This window comes from Pristiophorus japonicus, chromosome 26, assembly GCF_044704955.1.
Source record: "Pristiophorus japonicus isolate sPriJap1 chromosome 26, sPriJap1.hap1, whole genome shotgun sequence".
Taxonomy (NCBI): Eukaryota; Metazoa; Chordata; class Chondrichthyes; family Pristiophoridae; genus Pristiophorus; species Pristiophorus japonicus.
The window spans coordinates 4,307,916-4,328,825 of record NC_092002.1 but is presented as its reverse complement, the minus strand read 5'-3'; the positions used below and the strand labels follow the sequence as shown (position 1 = coordinate 4,328,825).

The 20,910-nt window shown below is 51.1% G+C and overlaps 1 protein-coding gene across 1 annotated transcript in view; it reads right to left on the bottom strand.

Moving 5' to 3' along the window:
• The window catches only part of sae1 (SUMO1 activating enzyme subunit 1), a 151,818-nt gene that overhangs the window by 65,091 nt on the left and 65,817 nt on the right, over positions 1–20,910 (bottom strand). The window contains exon 6 of the mRNA XM_070867669.1: positions 17,932–18,037. Coding sequence (XP_070723770.1) covers positions 17,932–18,037 — 106 coding nt within the window. The remainder of the gene's footprint in view (positions 1–17,931; positions 18,038–20,910) is intronic.

Below are 20,910 nucleotides of genomic sequence, written 5' to 3'. Positions count from 1 at the left end.
TCGAGCCTGCTCCGCCATTCAATAAGATCGTGGCTGATCTGATCTTGGCCTCAGCTCCACTTCCCCGCCCGCTCCCCATAACCCTCGACTCCCTTATTGTTCAAAAATCTATCTATCTCCACCTTAAATATATTCAATGTCCCAGCCTCCACAGCTCTCTGGGGCAGAGAATTCCACAGATTTACGACCCTCAGAGAAGAAATTCCTCCTCATCTCCGTTTTAAATGGACGACCCCTTATTCTGAAACTATGCCCCTTAGTTCTAGATTCTCCCACAAGGGGAAATATCCTCTCTTGCATCTACCCTGTCAAGCCCCCTCAGAATCTTATATGTTTCAATAAAATCACCATTCAGCCCCCCGATCCTGTTCCACCATTCAATCAGATCCAATTGGTCTCTCTCAGACCTGAAGTAGACGACCCCACACTCCTCTAAAGCTGCGTTCCCCCAGATCCACACATGCAGATTTCCAGAACAGATCACTGGATACTGACTAATTATCCCTTCTGCAACCGAGGGCCACAAAAAAACAATTGAACCCAAGCTAAGTCAATTCCACTCCAGGGATTTGAGTACAACGGAGCACAGATTGAACATGGGCCTTCCGTGTCTGTACAGTGCACGCTGAAACCATCGAGCCACAGGTAGGGCTGAGCCATTTGGCGAGATGCGACACATCATGACCACTGTTGTCAGCTGTGGCTCAGTGGCAGCATTCTCGCCTCGGAGTCAGAAAGTTGTGGGTTCAAGTCCCACTCCAGGGATTTGAGTACAAAAATCTAGGCTGACACTCCCAGTGCAGTGCTGAGGGAGCGCCGCACTGTCGGAGGGGCAGTGCTGAGGGAGCGCTGCACTGTCGGAGGGGCAGTGCTGAGGGAGCGCCGCACTGTCGGAGGGGCAGTGCTGAGGGAGCGCCGCACTGTCGGAGGGGCAGTGCTGAGGGAGCGCCGCACTGTCGGAGGGGCAGTGCTGAGGGAGCGCAGTACTGAGGGAGCGCTGCACTGTCGGAGGTGCCATCTTTCGGATGAGATGTTAAACCGAGGCCCCGTCTGCTCTCTTAGATGCATGTAAAAGATCGCAGGGCCACTATTTCAAAGACGAGCAGGGGAGTTATCCCCGGTGTCCTGGGGCCAATATTATCCTTCAATCAACATCACAAAACAAAATTATCTGGCCATTATTACGTTGCTATTTATGGGAGCTTGCTGTGCGCAAAATGACTGCTGCATTACCCACATTACAGCAGTGACTGCACTCCAAAAGGGCTTCATTGGCTGTAAAGCGCTTTGGGACATGTGGTGGTCGTGAAAGGCGCTATATAAACGCATGTCTTTTTTTTACTGCATAGTAGTAATAAAAAATGATGTTATTACTCAAATAAAGTGAACCAATGACAGATTATGCACAGCTCTCCACCTGTGTGTGAAGCTGAAAATGACCTCTGGTGCAGAATCCATCCCACTAGTGCAATGACAGAAGCTCTTACGATCGCAACTTATTTTTGTCCCACTTGATACAGTGTAAACACACTTCAAATTTAATATGCATAACAGGCCCTTTGGTACCACTTAAGTGGTTCAATACTTCCAATCCAATTAGGTTAGAACTTTAAAACATGCCTCTGCGTTGTCAAGACCGCTGCCAACATTTAATCTTCGATGGATCAGGACTGAAGTTGCAGACTCTGGCACCGATTCCCTCTTCTTTGCCAGGGAACAATTGCAAGCCCAATGCCGCCTATTTTCCGTGTATTTGTGGAGCGCATTGGGATTTTTCTTGGTTTAAAAGCGCGATTTAACTATTATCTGGTGCTCTTGTAATGCATCATGCACTCTCAAGCGAAGGTCTCGGCGGGAACAGGGGAGTAGTAGGACCTCAAAAGTAGTAATCTCGGGATTGCTACCAGTGCCACGTACTAGTCAGAGTAGGAATCGCAGGTTAGCTCAGATGAATACGTGGCTTGAGCAGTGGTGCAGCAGGGAGGGATTCAAATTCCTGGGGCATTGGAACCGGTTCTGGGGGAGGTGGGACCAGTACAAACCAGACGGTCTGCACCTGGGCAGGACCGGAACCAATGTCCTAGGGGGAGTGTTTGCTAGTGCTGTTGGGGAGGAGTTAAACTAATATTGCAGGGGGATGGGAACCAATGCAGGGAGATAGAGGGAGACAAAAATGAGGCAAAAGCAAAAGACAGAAAGGAGATGAGGTAAAGTGGAGGGCAGAGAAACCCAAGGCAAAGAACAAAAAGGGCCACTGTACAGCAAAATTCCAAAAGGATAAAGGGTGTTAAAAAAGCAAGCCTGAAGGCTTTGTGTCTTAATGCAAGGAGTATCCGCAATAAGGTGGATGAATTAAGTGTGCAAATAGATGTTAACAAATATGATGTGATTGGGATTACAGAGACGTGGCTCCAGGATGATCAGGGCTGGGAACTCAACATCCAGGGGTATTCAACATTCAGGAAGGATAGAATAAAAGGAAAAGGAGGTGGGGTAGCATTGCTGGTTAAAGAGGAGATTAATGCAATAGTTAGGAAAGACATTAGCTTGGATGATGTGGAATCTATATGGGTAGAGCTGCAGAACACTAAAGGGCAAAAAACGTTAGTAGGAGTTGTGTACAGACCTCCAAACAGTAGTAGTGATGTTGGGGAGGGCATCAAACAGGAAATTAGGAGTGCATGCAATAAAGGTGCAGCAGTTATAATGGGTGATTTTAATATGCACATAGATTGGGCTAGCCAAACTGGAAGCAATATGGCGGAGGAGGAATTCCTGGAGTGCATAAGGGATGGTTTTCTAGACCAATATGTCGAGGAACCAACTGGGGGGAGGCCATCTTAGACTGGGTGTTGTGTAATGAGAGAGGATTAATTAACAATCTCATTGTGCGAGGCCCCTTGGAAAAGAGTGACCATAATATGGTGGAATTCTGCATTAGGATGGAGAATGAAACAGTTAATTCAGAGACCATGGTCCAGAACTTAAAGAAGGGTAACTTTGAAGGTATGAGGCGTGAATTGGCTAAGATAGATTGCCGAATGATACTTAAGGGGTTGACTGTGGTTGGGCAATGGCAGACATTTAGAGACCGATGGATGAATTACAACAATTGTACATTTATGTCTGGCGTAAAAATAAAAAAGGGAAGGTGGCTCAACCGTGGCTATCTAGGGAAATCAGGGATAGTATTAAAGCCAAGGAAGTGGCATACAAATTGGCCAGAAATAGCAGCGAACCTGGGGACTGGGATAAATTTAGAACTCAGCAGAGGAGGACAAAGGGTTTGATTAGGGCAGGGAAAATGGAGTACGAGAAGAAGCTTGCAGGGAACATTAAGGCGGATTGCAAAAGTTTCTATAGGTATGTAAAGAGAAAAAGGTTAGTAAAGACAAACGTAGGTCCCCTGCAGTCAGAATCAGGGGAAGTCATAACGGGAACAAAGAAATGGCAGACCAATTGAACAATTACTTTGGTTCAGTATTCACTAAGGAGGACACAAACAACCTTCCGGATATAAAAGGGGTCAGAGGGTCTAGTAAGGAGGAGGAACTGAGGGAAATCTTTATTAGTTGGGAAATTGTGTTGGGGAAATTGATGGGATTGAAGGCCGATAAATCCCCAGGGCCTGATGGACTGCATCCCAGAGTACTTAAGGAGGTGGCCTTGGAAATAGCAGATGCATTGACAGTCATTTTCCAACATTCCATTGACTCTGGATCAGTTACTATCGAGTGGAGGGTAGCCAATGTAACCCCACTTTTTAAAAAAGGAGGGAGAGAGAAAGCAGGAAATTATAGACCGGTCAGCCTGACCTCAGTAGTGGGTAAAATGATGGAATCAATTATTAAGGATGTCATAGCAGCGCATTTGGAAAATGGTGACATGATAGGTCCAAGTCAGCATGGATTTGTGAAAGGGAGATCATGCTTTGACAAATCTTGTGGAATTTTTTGAGGATGTTTCCAGTAAAGTGGACAAAGGAGAACCAGTTGATGTGGTATATTTGGACTTTCAGAAGGCTTTCGACAAGGTCCCACACAGGAGATTAATGTGCAAAGTTAAAGCACATGGGATTGGGGGTAGTGTGCTGACGTGGATTGAGAACTGGTTGTCAGACAAGAAGCAAAGAGTAGGAGTAAATGGGTACTTTTCAGAATGGCAGGCAGTGACTAGTGGGGTAACGCAAGGTTCTGTGCTGGGGCCCCAGCTGTTTACACTGTACATTAATGATTTAGACGAGGGGATTAAATGTAGTATCTCCAAATTTGCGGATGACACTAAGTTGGGTGGCAGTGTGAGCTGCGAGGAGGATGCTATGAGGCTGCAGAGTGACTTGGATAGGTTAGGTGAGTGGGCAAATGCGTGGCAGATGAAGTATAATGTGGATAAATGTGAGGTTATCCACTTTGGTGGTAAAAACAGAAAGACAGACTATTATCTGAATGGTGACAGATTAGGAAGAGGGAAGGTGCAACGAGACCTGGGTGTCATGGTACATCAGTCATTGAAGGTTGGCATGCAGGTACAGCAGGCGGTTAAGAAAGCAAATGGCATGTTGGCGTTCATAGCAAGGGGATTTGAGTACAGGGGCAGGGAGGTGTTGCTACAGTTGTATAGGGCCTTGGTGAGGCCACACCTGGAGTATTGTGTACAGTTTTGGTCTCCTAACTTGAGGAAGGACGTTCTTGCTATTGAGGGAGTGCAGCGAAGATTCACCAGACTGATTCCCGGGATGGTGGGACTGACCTATCAAGAAAGACTGGATCAACTGGGCTTGTATTCACTGGAGTTCAGAAGAGTGAGAGGGGACCTCATAGAAACGTTTAAAATTCTGACGGGTTTGGACAGGTTGGATGCAGGAAGAATGTTCCCAATGTTGGGGAAGTCCAGAACCAGGGGTCACAGTCTAGGGATAGGGGGTAAGCCATTTAGGACCGAGATGAGGAGAAACTTCTTCACCCAGAGAGTGGTGAACCTGTGGAATTCTCTACCACAGAAAGTAGTTGAGGCCAATTCACTAAATATATTCAAAAGGGAGTTAGATGAAGTCCTTACTACTAGGGGAATCAAGGGGTATGGCGAGAAAGCAGGAAGCGGGTACTGAAGTTGCATGTTCAGCCATGAACTCATTGAATGGTGGTGCAGGCTAGAAGGGCTGAATGGCCTACTCCTGCACCTATTTTTTATGTTTCTATGAGACGAATCTGATATTTTCCAGGGGAAAAAAATTCCTTCCGTACTTACATGGGATTACACAGATATACGGCACAGAAAAAGGCCATTGGGCCCAACCAGTCCATGCCACGTTTATGCTCCACTCGAGCCTCCTCCCGTCTTTCCCCATCTAAATCTATCGGCATAACCCTCTATTCCCTTCTCCCCCATTGGCTTGTCCAACCACCCCTTAAATACATCGATACTATTCGCCTCAACCACTCCCTGTGGCAGCGAGTTCCACATTCTCACCGTTCTCTCGTGTCAGCCGTAGCTCAGTGGGCAGCACTCTCGCCTCTGAGTCAGAAGGTTGTGGGTTCAAGGCCCACTCCAGGGACTTGAGCACAAAAATCTAGGCTGACACTCCCACTGCAGGGCTGCGGGACCGTCGCACTGTCGAAAGGGCAGTGCTGAGAAAGGGGCAGTACTGAGGGGTTGCCGCACTGTCGGAGGGACAGTACTGAGGGAGTGCCGCACTGTCGGAGAGACAGTACTGACGGAGCGCCGCACTGTCGGAGGGGCAGTACTGAGGGAGTGCCGCACTGTAGGAGGGGCAGTACTGACGGAGCGCCGCACTGTCGGAGGAGCAGTACTGAGGGGGTGCCGCATTGTCGGAGGGGCAGTACTGAGGGGGTGCCGCACTGTCGGAGGGGCAGTACTGAGGGGGTGCCGCACTGTCGGAGGGACAGTACTGAGGGAGCACCGCACTGTCGGAGGGGCAGTACTGAGGGAGCGCCGCACTGTCGGAGGGACAGTACTGAGGGAGGAGCAGTACTGAGGGAGCGCCGCACTGTCGGAGGGGCAGTACTGAGGGAGGGGCAGTACTGAGGGGGTGCCGCACTGTCGGAGGGGCAGTACTGACGGAGCGCCGCACTGTCGGAGGGGCAGTACTGAGGGGGTGCCGCACTGTCGGAGGGGCAGTGCTGAGGGGGTGCCGCACTGTCGGAGGGGCAGTACTGAGGGAGTGCCGCACTGTCGGAGGGGCAGTACTGAGGGAGCGCCGCACTGTCGGAGGGGCAGTACTGAGGGAGCGCCGCACTGTCGGAGGGGCAGTACTGAGGGTGCGCCGCACTGTCGGAGGGGCAGTACTGAGGGAGCGCCGCACTGTCGGAGGGGCAGTACTGAGGGAGCGCCGCACTGTCGGAGGGGCAGTACTGAGGGAGCGCCGCACTGTCGGATGGGCAGTACTGAGGGAGTGCCGCACTGTCGGAGGGGCAGTACTGAGGGAGCGCCGCAATGTCGGAGGGGCAGTACTGAGGGAGCGCCGCACTGTCGGAGGGGCAGTACTGAGGGTGCGCCGCACTGTCGGAGGGGCAGTACTGAGGGAGCGCCGCACTGTCGGAGGGGCAGTACTGAGGGAGTGCCGCACTGTCGGAGGGGCAGTGCTGAGGGAGCGCTGCACTGTCGGAGGGGCAGTACTGAGGGAGCGCTGCACTGTCGGAGGGGCAGTACTGAGGGAGCGCCGTACTGTCGGAGGGGCAGTACTGAGGGTGCGCCGCACTGTCGGAGGGGCAGTACTGAGGGAGCGCCGCACTGTCGGAGGGGCAGTACTGAGGGAGTGCCGCACTGTCGGAGGGGCAGTGCTGAGGGAGCGCTGCACTGTCGGAGGGGCAGTACTGAGGGAGCGCTGCACTGTCGGAGGGGCAGTACTGAGGGAGCGCTGCACTGTCGGAGGGGCAGTACTGAGGGAGCGCCGCACTGTCGGAGGGGCAGTACTGAGGGAGTGCCGCACTGTGGGAGGGGCTGTCGTTCAGATGAGATGTTAAACCGAGGCCCCGCCTGCTCCCTCAGGTGGACGCACATGTGGTGTCAGCAATCGACTAACTATTTTCTTAACTGAGGAAAGGCGAAGGCCAAAGTAGATCCATGGAGGTAGATTTTATTTTTAAATCACCAATGTAGATGAATAGCCAGTATTTCGAAGAGCAGGGGAGTTCTCCCCGGTGTCCTGGGGCCAATATTCATCCCTCAATCAACATCACTAAAACAGATTATCTGGTCATTATCACATTGCTGTGTGTGGGAGCTTGCTGTGCGCAAATTGGCTGCCGCGTTTCCCACATTACAACAGTGACTACACTCCAAAAGTACTTCATTGGCTGTAAAGCGCTTTGGGACGTCCGTGAAAGGCGTTATATAAATGTAAGTCTTTTGTTTTAATAAGAAGTTTCTGCTGAATTCCCCTTTGGATTTCTTGGTGACTATCTTATATTGATGGCCTCTAGTTACGCTCTTCCCCACAAGTGGAAACACTCGCTCTGTAACCTTTCATTATTTTAAAGACCTCTATTAGGTCACCCTCAGCCTTCTGTTTTCGAGAGAAAAGAGACCCAGCCTGTTCAATCTTTTCTTCTGGTGTTGTAGCTGGAGTCAGAACAATAATTTGGCCCGTTGCATGTAAAGCAATTACCTGCCCTGTGGTGAGGGAATGCTCTCGAATACCTTCACTCAATTCAGCACCTTGCCTTTTTATTTGGCAAGGTCGACAGGCATTCGGCACTCGAGGGGTTAAAGGGCAACATCACGGAACAATGGCGTGTGCCAGAGTGTTGGTCTTTAGATGCCAATCACTCTGTTTCTCTGCCCCATCAGCTTCCTAATGACATCACCTAACACAGCCTGGTTTCCTGCAGGCTGCTTGCCGTCTCTGCACTTCAACCTCGAAGCTGTGAGCTGCAACACCCACGGCTTTTTCCACAGGATAGCTTGCACACATGCGCACCTCATTATTATTCACCCGATACCGTTAATAATAGGGCTGATGGTATCAGCAGAGCTCTCATCAGTGCTTCAAATGCTCTCAGTTACCAAACAAAGTCAACAAAAAAAAGAGACTGTATCTCATTGTTAAAGTTGAGACACTACACAAAGTTTATACCAGCCCCTCACAGTAAATCTCAGATATATTAACAGCTTGTATTTGCATAACGTCTTAAAACACAGTGAAACGTCCCAAGGTGCTTCACAGGAGGATTATGAGATAATTAATTTGACACCGAGCCGCATAAGTAGAAATTAGCGCAGGTGACCAACTTGGTCAAAGAGGTCGGTTATAAGGAGCGTCTTAAAGGAGGAAAGAGAGCTAGAGGGGCGGAGAGGTTTAGGGAGGGAGTTCCAGAGCTTGGGGCCCAGGCAGCTGAAGGTACGGCCACCGATGGTGGAGCGATTATAATCGGGGATGCTCAGGAGGGCAGAATTAGAGGAGCGCAGACATCTCGGGGGTTTGTGGGGCTGGAGGGGGTTACAGAGATAGGGAGGGGCAAGGGCCACGGAGGGATTTGTAAACAAGGATGAGGATTTTGAAATCGAGGCGTTGCTTAACTGGGAACCAATGTAGGTCGGCGAGCACCGGGGGTGATGGGTGAGCGGGACTCGGTGCGAGTTAGGACACGGGTCAGCGAGCACAGGGGGTGATGGGTGAGCGGGACTCGGTGCGAGTTAGGACACAGGGGCAGCGAGCACAGGGGGTGATGGGTGAGCGGGACTCGGTGCGAGTTAGGACACGGGGCAGCGAGCACAGGGGGTGATAGGTGAGCGGGACTCGGTGCGAGTTAGAACACGGGGCAGCGAGCACAGGGGGTGATGGGTGAGCGGGTCTTGGTGCGAGTTAGGACACAGGGCATTGAGCACAGTGGGTGATGGGTGAGCGGGACTCGGTGCGAGTTAGGACACGGGGCAGCGAGCACAGGAGGTGATGGGTGAGTGGGACTCGGTGCAAGTTAGGACACGGGGCAGCGAGCACAGGGGGTGATGGGTGAGTGGGACTCGGTGCAAGTTAGGACACGGGGCAGCGAGCACAGGGGGTGATGGGTGAGTGGGACTCGGTGCAAGTTAGGACATGGGGCAGTGAGCACAGTGGGTGATGGGTGAGCGGGACTCGGTGCGAGTTAGGACACGGGGCAGCGAGCACAGGGGGTGATGGGTGAGCGGGACTCGGTGCGAGTTAGGACACGGGGCTGCCGAGTTCTGGATCAGCTCTAGTTTACGTAGGGGACCTCCAAAGACTGTGCAATGGTATAGAGATTTTAGACTGAAAATTAAATCTTAATCCCCCTGCGCCTCCTCCCCAATTTATCCTCTATCTTCCAATCCACGCCCCACCGCCCCCCTCCACCAAAAGACAATTTCTTGCTGGGATACGATTCCATGACTGTTATCTGTCCTCAAGTACCTCAACCAATTGGCTGTTAACCTTCATGTGCCCCAAAAGCTTCATATAAATGAAAGGCGTGCATTTGTATAGCGCCTTTCAAGGCCTCAGGACGTCTCAAAGCGCTTTATAGCCAATGAAGTACCTTTTGGAGTGTAGTCACTGTTGCAATGATGTGGGAAACGCGGCAGCCAATTTGCACACAGCAAGCTCCCACAAACAGCAATGTGATAGTGACCAGATAAATTTTTTTTTTGTGATGTTGGTTGAGGGATGAATATTGGCCCCAGGACACGGGGGAGAACTCCCCTTCTCTTCTTCGAAATAGTGGTCGTGGGATCGTTTAAAACTTACCAATTTTTCTAAAAAATCTTCCTCTCCCGAAGGCAATGACTTATGCTGGTGTGCCAGTATCTTGCCCACTCTTTATGTGACCCTGCACTGCAGGGTCAGTGAGGCAACATAATCCTGTCTCTGGCATCCTCCGGCATGCACTTTGCAGTCGAGGTCACTGGGCAGCAACTCGTCCAGGGACACGGACAACAATTGTAGCCACAGCTGTAACCTCGGCCTCCTGTACTGTTCCAATGAAGCTGAACGCAAGCTCAAGGAACAGCACCTTTTGCACTTCATAGCCTCTCGACTCAACATCGAGTTCAATTTCAGTTTCAGACCGTAACCCCGGCACCCATTTTGTTCCCTCCCCTCCTTTTTTTTTTTTACAACTCCCCCACTTAATTTTTTTTCTGTTTCCCAGGGCAGCTGGTGATTACGCTGCCATTCACACCCCGTCTAGACTCATCTTTTGTTTCTTAACTTGTCCCATTACCATCTCAATTTGGCCCATCATCCCCTTTGTCACTCAAATCTCTCCTGCCTTCCACCCTATCACAGACCTTCCCTTTTGTTCTTTTGACAAGGTCCCACACAAGAGATTGGTGTGCAAAATTAAAGCACATGGTATTGGGGGTAATGTACTGATGTGGATAGAGAACCGGTTGGCAGACAGGAAGCAGAGAGTCGGGATAAATGGGTCCTTTTCAGAATAGCAGGCAGTGACTAATGGGGTGCCGCAGGGCTCAGTGCTGGGACCCCAGCTATTTACAATATATATCAATGATTTAAATGAAGGAATTGAGTGTAATATCGGCAAGTTTGCAGATGACACTAAGCTGGGTGTGAGCTGTGAGGAGGATGCTAAAAGGCTGCAGGGTGACTTGGACAGGTTAGGTGAGTGGGCAAATACATGGCAGATGCAGTATAATGTGGACAAATGTGAGGTTATCCACTTTGGTGGCAAAAACACGATGGCAGAATATTATCTGAATGGCGGCAGATTAGGAAAAGGGGAGGTGCAACGAGACCTGGGTGTCATGGTACATCAGGAAATTGAAGGTTGGCATACAGGTGCAGCAGGCGGTGAAGGCGGCAAATGGTATGTTGGCCTTCATAGCAAGGGGATTTGAGTATAGGAGCAGGGAGGTCTTACTGCAGTTGTACAGGGTCTTGGAGAGGCTTCACCTGGAATATTGTGTTCAGTTTTGGTCTCCTAATCTGAGGAAGGACGTTCTTGCTATTGACGGAATGCAGCAAAGGTTCACCTGACTGATTCCCGGGATGGCTGGACTGACATATGAGGAGAGACTGGATCGACTGGGCCTGTATTCACTGGAGTTTAGAAGAATGAGAGGGGATCTCGTAGAAACATAAAATTCTGACGGGACTGGACAGGTTAGATGCAGGAAGAATGTTCCCGATGTTGGGGAAGTCCAGAACCAGGGGTCACAGTCTAAGGATAAGGGGTAAGCCATTTTGGACCGAGATGAGGAGAAACTTCTTCACTCAGAGAGTGGTGAACCTGTGGAATTCTCTACCACAGAAAGTTGTTGAGGCCAGTGCGTTAGATATAGTCAAGAGGGAGTTAGATATGGCCCTTACGGCTAAAGGAATCAAGGGGTATGGAGAGAAAGCAGGAAAGGGGTACTGAGGTGAATGATCAGCCATGATCTTATTGAATGGTGATGCAGGCTCGAAGGGCCGAATGGCCTGCTCCTGCACCTATTTTCTATGTTGCTATGTTTCCTCCCCTCTCCCTTTCTCTGCCCCCTGCACTTCCTCAACAATCTGTGACATCTCGAACTTTTCCAGTTCTGACGAAGGGTCACAGACCCGAAACGTTAACTCTGCTTCTCTCTCCACAGACGCTGCCCGACCCGCTGAGTGTTTCCAGCATTTACTGCAGCTACTGCTGACCAGCCCAAAGATCAGCATCGGCCAGGGGTCAAACCTGCCACCTGCTCCTTGGTTACAAATCCCTCCCTGGCCTCGCCCCCTCCCTATCGCTGTAATCTCTTTCAGCCTCTCCACCCCACCCTCCCACCTCGAGATGCCGACGCTCCTCAAATTCTGCCCTCTTAAACATCCCTGCTCAACCATCGGTGGCCGTGCCTTCTGTTGCCTGGGCCCCAAGCTCTGGAACTCTCTCCCTAAGCCTCTCCGCCTCTCTTTCCTCCTTTAAGATGCTCCTTAAAACCCACCTCTTTGACCAATCAGCCATAATTTCTTCTTATGTGGCTCGGTGTCAAATGTATTTTTTTTTTATAACACTGCCATGGGACGTTTTACTACACTAAAGGCGCTATATAAATACAAGATGTTGTTCATGGCTCAGTGCTACAACTTTTAAGGCAGAGATAGACAGATTTTTGAACGATAAGGGAGTGAAGGGTTATGGGGAGTAGGTGGGGAAGTGGAGCTGAGGCCAAGATCAGATCAGCCGCGATCTTATTGAATGGCGGAGCAGGCTCGAGGGGCCGAATGGCCGACTCCTGCTCCTATTTCTTATGTTCTTATGTAATACAAATATGACAATAAACAAATACATCGTCAACTACAATCGCAGAAACACAAGCGACGTTGTTTATGCTTTTCTCTCAAAAGAAACGATTGAGAAGTTGTCCTTGCGGCATGCTCTCGTGATTGCATTTTTTGCACAGCTTGTTTAAGAAAAAAGGTGTTTGGTCGTAGTCTGTATATTCGCACAGAATACAATAGAGCAGGCTATCATTGCAAGTCTTGCCCATGTGCCTTGGCCCAAAGCCATTATTTTTTTTGCTTCTGTCCACATCATGACACACAGCCTTCTTTCAATAGTCAGTCCATCTGCTCCTTTGTACTCTCGCCCATCTCCTCACTCCTGGCTGCTTCTCGGCCTCACATGTCTGGGCAAGCACTCTTGTGACAGCCTGATGTGGCTGAACCATTGTTGAGCCTCTTTACTCAGTCAGGATGCTGGCAGCAAGACCACCTCGAAAATACTCGCGCCCTGACGGATGACAGAACACCCTTTGTGCTCTTCTGGCACACACACTGTCCCAGATCAATATACTTGATATATTTAAATCACTTGCAATTTGAATTGGACTAATTTTACTCGACAATGGCTCAAAACAGAGGGACTTGAACTTGATTTCCAAGCAACACTGCTCAGTTTGGCTCACGTTACTCTTGCCTTTGGTTCAGGGAAGACATGGGTTCAAGACCCACTGCCATATTTCACTACATAATCGAACAGTCCAATGCAGTACTGAGGGAGCGCCACGCTGTCGGAGGGGCAGTACTGAGGGAGCGCCGCACTGTCGGAGGGGCAGTACTGAGGGAGCGCCGCGCTGTCGGAGGGGCAGTGCTGAGGGAGCGTCGCACTGTCGGAGGGGCAGTGCTGAGGGAGCGTCGCGCTGTCGGAGGGGCAGTGCTGAGGGAGCGTTGCGCTGTCGGAGGGGCAGTACTGAGGGAGCGCCGCACTGTCGGAGGGGCAGTACTGAGGGAGCGCCGCACTGTCGGAGGGGCAGTACTGAGGGAGCGCCGCACTGTCGGAGGGGCAGTACTGAGGGAGCGCTGCGCTGTCGGAGGGGCAGTACTGAGGGAGCGTCGCACTGTCGGAGGGGCAGTGCTGAGGGAGCGTCGCACTGTGGAGTTACTGGGCTTCAGGTGAAATGTTAAACCTGAGGCTCCATCTCTCTGCTCTGGTGGTTCCGGCACACAACACAGATCGCACGGCACTGCTGTGAAGAACAATGAGCATCACCGGGAGTTATAGAATCAGAGAAATTTACAGCACGGAAGGAGGCCATTCGGCCCATCGTGTCCGCGCTGGCTGACCAAGAGTTATCCAGCCTAATCCCACTTTCCAGCTCTTGGTCCGTAGCCCTGTAGGTTACGGCACTTCAGGTACACATCCAGGTACTTTTTAAATGTGGTGAGGGTTTCTGCCTCTACCACCCTTTCAGGCAGTGAGTTCCAGACCCCCAACCCCCCACTGCCCTCTGGGTGAAAATATTTCCCCTAAAATCCCCTCTAAACCTCTCCCCAATTACTATAAATCTATGCCCCCTGGTTGTTGACCCCTCTGCTAAGAGAAATAGGTCCTTCTTATCCTCTCGATCTTAGCCCCTCATTATTTTATACACCTCAATAAGGTCTCCCCTCAGCCTCCTCTGTTCCAAAGAAAACAACCCCAGCCTATCAAATCTTTCCTCATAACTAAAATTCTCCAGTCCAGGCAACATCCTTGTAAATCTGCTCTGTACCCTCTCCAATGCAATCACATCTTTCCCCGTGGCCAATCCATTTCGTGGCTAATGTTCCTCCCCCAATGCCACCAGAAACAAAGTGACTCATCATTTCTCTCTCTTGTTGTGGAATATTGCTGTTTGTAAAGAGCTGCTCTGCTTGCCTACATAACAGGATTTTCTAACATTCCTTTGCCACATTGCATTAGCAGACCAACACTCCGTCCCTAAGCTACTTAATACACCATCAATCTACGCTCTGCTGACGCACTTTATTTATCTTGTTCTCATCTTTTGTTACACTTTGAAAAGAAAGACGTGCATTTCTATAGCGCCTATCACAACCTTGGAACGTCCTAAAGCGCTTTACAGCCAATGAAGTACTTTTGGAGTGTAGTCACTGTTGTAATATGGGAAATGCAACAGACAATTTGCGCACAGCAAGCTCCCACAAACAGCAATGTGATAATGACCCAGATAATCTGTTTTTGTTATGATGATTGAGGAATAAATATTGGCCCCAGGACACCAGGGAGAACTCCCCTGCTCTTCCTTGAAATAGTGCCATGGGATCTTTTACATCCACCTGAGAGAGCAGACGGGGCCTCGGTTTAATGTCTCATCCGAAAAGACGGCACCTCCGACGGTGTAGTGCTCCCTCAGTACTGCACCTCCGACAGTGCGGCGCTCCCTCAGTACTGCCCCTCCGACAGTGCGGCGCTCCCTCAGTACTGCCCCTCCGACAGTGCGGCGCTCCTTCAGCACTGCCCCTCCGACAGTGCGGTGCTCCCTCAGTACTGCCCCTCCGACAGTGCGGCGCTCCTTCAGCACTGCCCCTCCGACAGTGCGGTGCTCCCTCAGTACTGCCCCTCCGACAGTGTGGTGCTCCCTCAGTACTGCCCCTCCGACAGTGTGGTGCTCCCTCAGCACTGCCCCTCCGACAGTGTGGTGCTCCCTCAGTACTGCCCCTCCGACAGTGTGGTGCTCCCTCAGTACTGCCCCTCCGACAGTGCGGCGCTCCCTCAGCACTGCCCCTCCGACAGTGCGGCGCTCCCTCAGTACTGCCCCTCCGACAGTGCGGCGCTCCCTCAGCACTGCCCCTCCGACAGTGCAGCGCTCCCTCAGTACTGCCCCTCCGACAGTGCGGCGCTCCCTCAGTACTGCCCCTCCGACAGTGCAGCGCTCCCTCAGTACTGCCCCTCCGACAGTGCGGCACTCCCTCAGTACTGCCCCTCCGACAGTGCGGCGCTCCCTCAGTACTGCCCCTCCGACAGTGTGGTGCTCCCTCAGTACTGCCCCTCCGACAGTGCGGCATTCCCTCAGTACTGCCCCTCCGGCAGTGCAGCGCTCCCTCAGTACTGCCCCTCCGACAGTGCGGCGTTCCCTCAGCACTGCACTGGGAGTGTTGGCCTGGATTTCTGTGCTCAAGTCTCTGGAGTGGGACTTGAACCCACAACCTTCTGACTTTGCTACATCTCACTATATGTCTAAAATGAGAAAAAAAGTCAGTGAAGCGCACGAGCCTGTGTTAACCACGCAGATTACTGTGTACATGGTGGAGCGAGCAATTTGGCTCTTCTGGTCCCAGTCGAAGTTATTCACAGCACACATTCGGGGACAGTGCAATGTCCACTGACCGTTGCACCAAAGGTCACAATAAGGAGACGCAGCTGTGTAAACCAGACAAGTCACAAAACCCGAAGTCTTGTTAAATGCTGTTTTGGTAAAACGTCAGAGTGGCCTTTTATTTTTAGCAGAGGTGGTGTTTGGGTGAATTGATTTGGAAGTATTTGTTGGAGAGGAAGCGGGGAGGTTGTGCTAAAGCAGGTGGGAAAGGTGGGGTCGATGTCTGCAGTCTTGGTGCAGCTGAGTAACCAAATTGCACAGACAATGGGAACACTAAACACTACAGCCGGAAGTAGCACTTCAGTTATTTATGCTGAATTCTTACAGCCAGAACTGGAAATAAATCAACACATTTTGAACAAAATATTGTGGAAATAAATCAGTTTTTGTACAAATGCATAACATGAGGAGGGGCTGAGATAGAGTGGATAGGAAGGACCTGCTTCCCTCAGCAGAGAAGTCAACAACTAGGGGCTTAGATTTAAAGTAATGGGGGGAGGTTTAGAGGGGATTTGAGGGGAAATGTTTTCACCCAGAGGGTGGTGGGGGTCTGGGGTGGAACTCGCTGCCTGAAAGGGTGGTAGAGGCAGAAACCCTCACCATATTTTAAAAGTACCTGGATGTGCACCTGAAGTGCCGTAACCTACAGGGCTACGGACCGAGAGCTGGAAAGTGGGATTAGGCTGGGTGGCTCTTGGTCGGTTGGCGTGGACACGATGGGCCGAATGGCCTCGTTCAACGCTGTAAATATCTATGATTCGAAGATGTAATTAGATTTTTAAAATGACACCATAAATTTCTATGATTTTATGAAATGCTTGATGAGAAGAGGTTAGGGGAGACAGACAGATGTAGAAAGCTACCTTGCTATAGAAGCAGTGGGTTACAGTGTAGAAGATGGCCATTGAGCCCATTAACCAGCACAAAGCTCAAGAAACAATTTGTATTCTGATATAACTGCAGCATTTGTCATTAACGGGGGCTGTGCCTTTCTGCTCATGGGCCAGGAACTGAAACGATTTTAGAAACAGAGAATGAGGTGGAAAGAACAGAATATAATTTCAATGATATTATCTTAGTCACATAACTAGCTAACTAGGGGGATGGAGTGGAAAAGTAGGGGTCTTACTACAACTGCGTACAGTTTTGGTCTCCTTATTTGAGGAGGGATATACTTGCATTGGAGGCAATTCAGAGAAGGTTCACTAGGTTGATTCCTGGGATGAAGGGGTTGTCTTATGTAGAAAGGTTGGGCCTGTACTCATTGGAGTTTAGAAGAATGAGGAGTGATCTTATTGAAATGTATAAGATTCTGAGGGGGTTAGACAGGGTAGATGCAAAGAGGATGTTTCCCCTCGTAGGAGAACCTAGAGCTAGGGGGCAGTTTCAGAATAAGGGGTCGCCCATTTAAAACAGAGATGAGGAGGAATTTCTTCTCTCAGAGGGTGGTGAATCTGTGGAATTCTCTGCCCCAGAGAGCTGTGGAGGCTGGGTCTTTGAATATATTTCAGGTGGAGATAGACAGATTTTTGAACGATAAGGGAGTGAAGGTTATGGGGAGCGGGCAGAGAAGTGGAGCTGAGTCCATGATCAGATCAGCCATGATCTTATTGAATGGCGGAGCAGGCTCGAGGGGCCGAATGGCCGACTCCTGCTCCTATTTCTTACGCTCTTAATGACCTCTGGAGGGTCGTCCACACCCCAAACACAAATTTAAAAGAATGATAAAGTACAGCTGGAGTAGGTGGGGTCAGGAGTCACACTAGAAGGCACAGGGAGGGAAGAAAGTTAGGGTGCGGCATTTAAAACTGCAGTGCCAGATACGAGACTCCCAAACCAAGCGCTCTACTCGGAGCTCCTTCATGGCAATCGAGCCAAAGGTGGGCAGCGAAAACGCTACAAGGACACTCTCAAAGCCTCCCTGATAAAGTGAGACATCCCCACCGACACTTGGGAGTCGCTGGCCAAAGACCAGTCTGCCCTAAGTGGAGGAAGCGCATCTGGGAGGGCGCTGAGCACCTCGAGTCTCGTTGCCGAGAGCGTGCAGAAATCAAGCGCAGGCAGCGGAAGGAGCGTGCGGCAAACCATCCCACCCACCCCTTCCCTCAACCACTGTCTGTCCCACCTGTGACAGGGACTGTGGCTCTCGTATTGGACTGTTCAGTCACCTAAGGACTCACTTCAGGACTGGGAGCAAGTCTTCTTCGATTCCGAGGGACTGCCTATGATGATGATGATGATGCTTACTTCCAATGCACAGCACCGGTGGTAGAAAAACCAAGCACAGCCCTCCACTGCCCCCACATACACAGCCCCCCCCCTCTGCCCCCACACACACAGCCCCCCTCAGCGCACAGGTGGTTCCTTTACCTTGCAGAAGAAAATAGTCACTTGGAGTTCGTTTCAGACAGGTCTTTGCCTTCTCACTGCTCCAGTCCACTTCCAGCGCCTCCTTCAGGCGGCAAAAATTCACCTTCTGCATCAAGAGAAAGCGGGATGGTAGAAATCAGCACTCAAGTGAACGGAATTTTCTCAAACACTTTCCTACCTGCAGTAGTGCAGTTAAACAATAGGCCTGGTCAATGAGGAGGTCCAAAAAAGTCGGGAAAGTAGGACATGGGAGCAGGAGTCGGCCATTCAGCTCCTCGAGCCTGCTCTGCCATTCAATAAGATCACGGCAAACCTTCTACCTCAACTTTACCACCCTGACTGATTCCTGTATCCCTCGATTCAAAAAAATCCATCGATCTCAGCCTTGAATATACTCAACGACTGAGCCTCCACTGCCCTCTGGGGCAGAGAATTCCAAAGATTCACCCCCCTCTGAGTGAAGAAATTCCTCCTCATCTCAGTCTTAAATGGCCGACCCCTTATCCTGAGACTGTGCCCCCCGGTTCTAGACTCCCCAGCCCGGGGGAAACAACCTCTCAGCATCTACCCTGTGAAGCCTCCCTCAGAACCTTGTACATTTCAATAAGTTCACCTCTCATTCTTCTAAACTCCAGAGAGTACAGGCCCAATCTACTCAACCTCCTCGCTCAGTATCTAAAGGCAAACAGGAACTGCCAGTGATTTGGGCTTCCCAGCCTCAGGACATTGAAACCGAATGCACGATGAGATGATGTGACTGCATGAATCAATTGGTCGTAAATGGTTCATATGGTGACATTCCCCTTTAATAATCGAGCAGCTGCTTAAACTCCTTTGAAAAAATAGTAGAATGTTCTTATCCCAGGATAATTACCACAGTATCTATCAACATCTACAATAATCGCCACATTTGTGTCACTAGATTGGCCAGTCGGCATTGTCCCTGGCTGGGACCTTCAGTAATGAGAAGCTGAAATGGCAAGCCATTATCTAACATCTCTAAAGTTATCAGGGACTCACGATTATCTGATCGGCTTAGGCTATTCAAGAGCTTTAACAATTCAGGGAGGGGATTTAATTGCAAGATAATGGCAGGGTTTCTGCAGTGAAAATCTTAACTTTGTTGGAAGAGAAAAAACATAAACACTGGACAGACAGTACGTCACTCGGCTTCTCAGAGATCAGACTTTAATGCCCTAACTTCAACAAAACTCAAAACGTTACTTCGCTTGGCTTTTCCACACCCGCACATCCACTAAAACAAAACTTGCGTTTATATAGAAACTTTAAACAATGTCCCAACACTGAGGAAAACAGACACTGAGCAAGGAATGATGATGAGTGGTGAGGTGGGGCTTAAGGAGGGAGGTAGAGAGGCAGAGGGGATTCGGGAGGATATTCCATAGACTGGGACCGAGGCGGCTGAAGGCAATGGCTCACAGTGGTCGGGTGAAAAGAGGGGAGATCCAGGAGAGACTAAAGGAACAGAGAGATTGGGGAGTTGGGATTGGGGAGCCATAGCTCAGCTGCCCCGTGTCCTAACTCGCACCAAGTCCCGCTCACCCATCACCCCCTGTGCTCGCTGCCCCGTGTCCTAACCCGCACCGAGTCCTGCTCACCCATCACCCCCTGTGCTCACTGCCCCGTGTCCTAACCCGCACCGAGTCCCGCTCACCCATCACCACCTGTGCTCGCTGACCCCGAGTCCTAACTGGCACCGAGTCCCGTTCACCTATCACCCCCTGTGCTCGCAGCCACGTGTCCTAACCGGCACCGAGTCCCGCTCACCCATCACCCCCTGTGCTCAGCTGCCCCGTGTCCTAACCCGCATCGAGTCCCGCTCACCCATCACCCCCTGTGCTCGCTGCCCCGTGTCCTAACCCGCACCGAGTCCCGCTGACCCATCACCCCCTGTGCTCGCTGCCCCGTGTCCTAACCCGCACCGAGTCCCGCTCACCCATCACCCCCTGTGCTCGCTGACCCGTGTCCTAACTCGCACCGAGTCCTGCTCACCCATCACCCCCTGTGCTCACTGCCCCGTGTCCTAACCCGCACCGAGTCCCGCTCACCCATCACCACCTGTGCTCGCTGACCCCGAGTCCTAACTGGCACCGAGTCCCGTTCACCTATCACCCCCTGTGCTCGCAGCCACGTGTCCTAACCGGCACCGAGTCCCGCTCACCCATCACCCCCTGTGCTCAGCTGCCCCGTGTCCTAACCCGCATCGAGTCCCGCTCACCCATCACCCCCTGTGCTCGCTGCCCCGTGTCCTAACCCGCACCGAGTCCCGCTGACCCATCACCCCCTGTGCTCGCTGCCCCGTGTCCTAACCCGCACCGAGTCCCGCTCACCCATCACCCCCTGTGCTCGCTGACCCGTGTCCTAACTCGCACCGAGTCCCGCTCACCCATCACCCCCTGTGCTCACTGCCCCGTGTCCTAACTCACACCGAGTCCCGCTCACCCATCACCCCCTGTGCTCGCTGACCTACATTGGCTCGCGGTTAAGCAACGCCTCGATTTCAAAATTCTCATCCTTGTTTACAAATCCCTCCATGGTCCTCGCCCCTCCCTATCTCTGTAATCTCCTCCAGCCCCACAACCCCCCCCCCCCCCCCCCCGAGATGTCTGCGCTCCTCTAATTCTGCCCTCCTGAGCATCCCTGATTATAATCGCTCCACCATCGATGGCCATGCCTTCTGTTGCCTGGGCCCCAAGCTCTGGAACTCCCTCCCTAAACCTCTCTTTCCTCCTTTAAGACACTCCTTAAAACCGACCTCTCACCTGCCCCAATTTCTCTTTATGTGGCTCGGTGTCAAATTTGTGGTCGCATAATACTCCTGTGAAGCGCCTTGGGATGTTTCACTATGTTAAAGGTGCTATATAAATACAAGTTGTTGTTGTACGGCTGAAGGAGGTTACGGAGATAAAGAGGGGAAAGGTGTCAGAGGGATTTAAAGAGAAGGACACACATGATTAA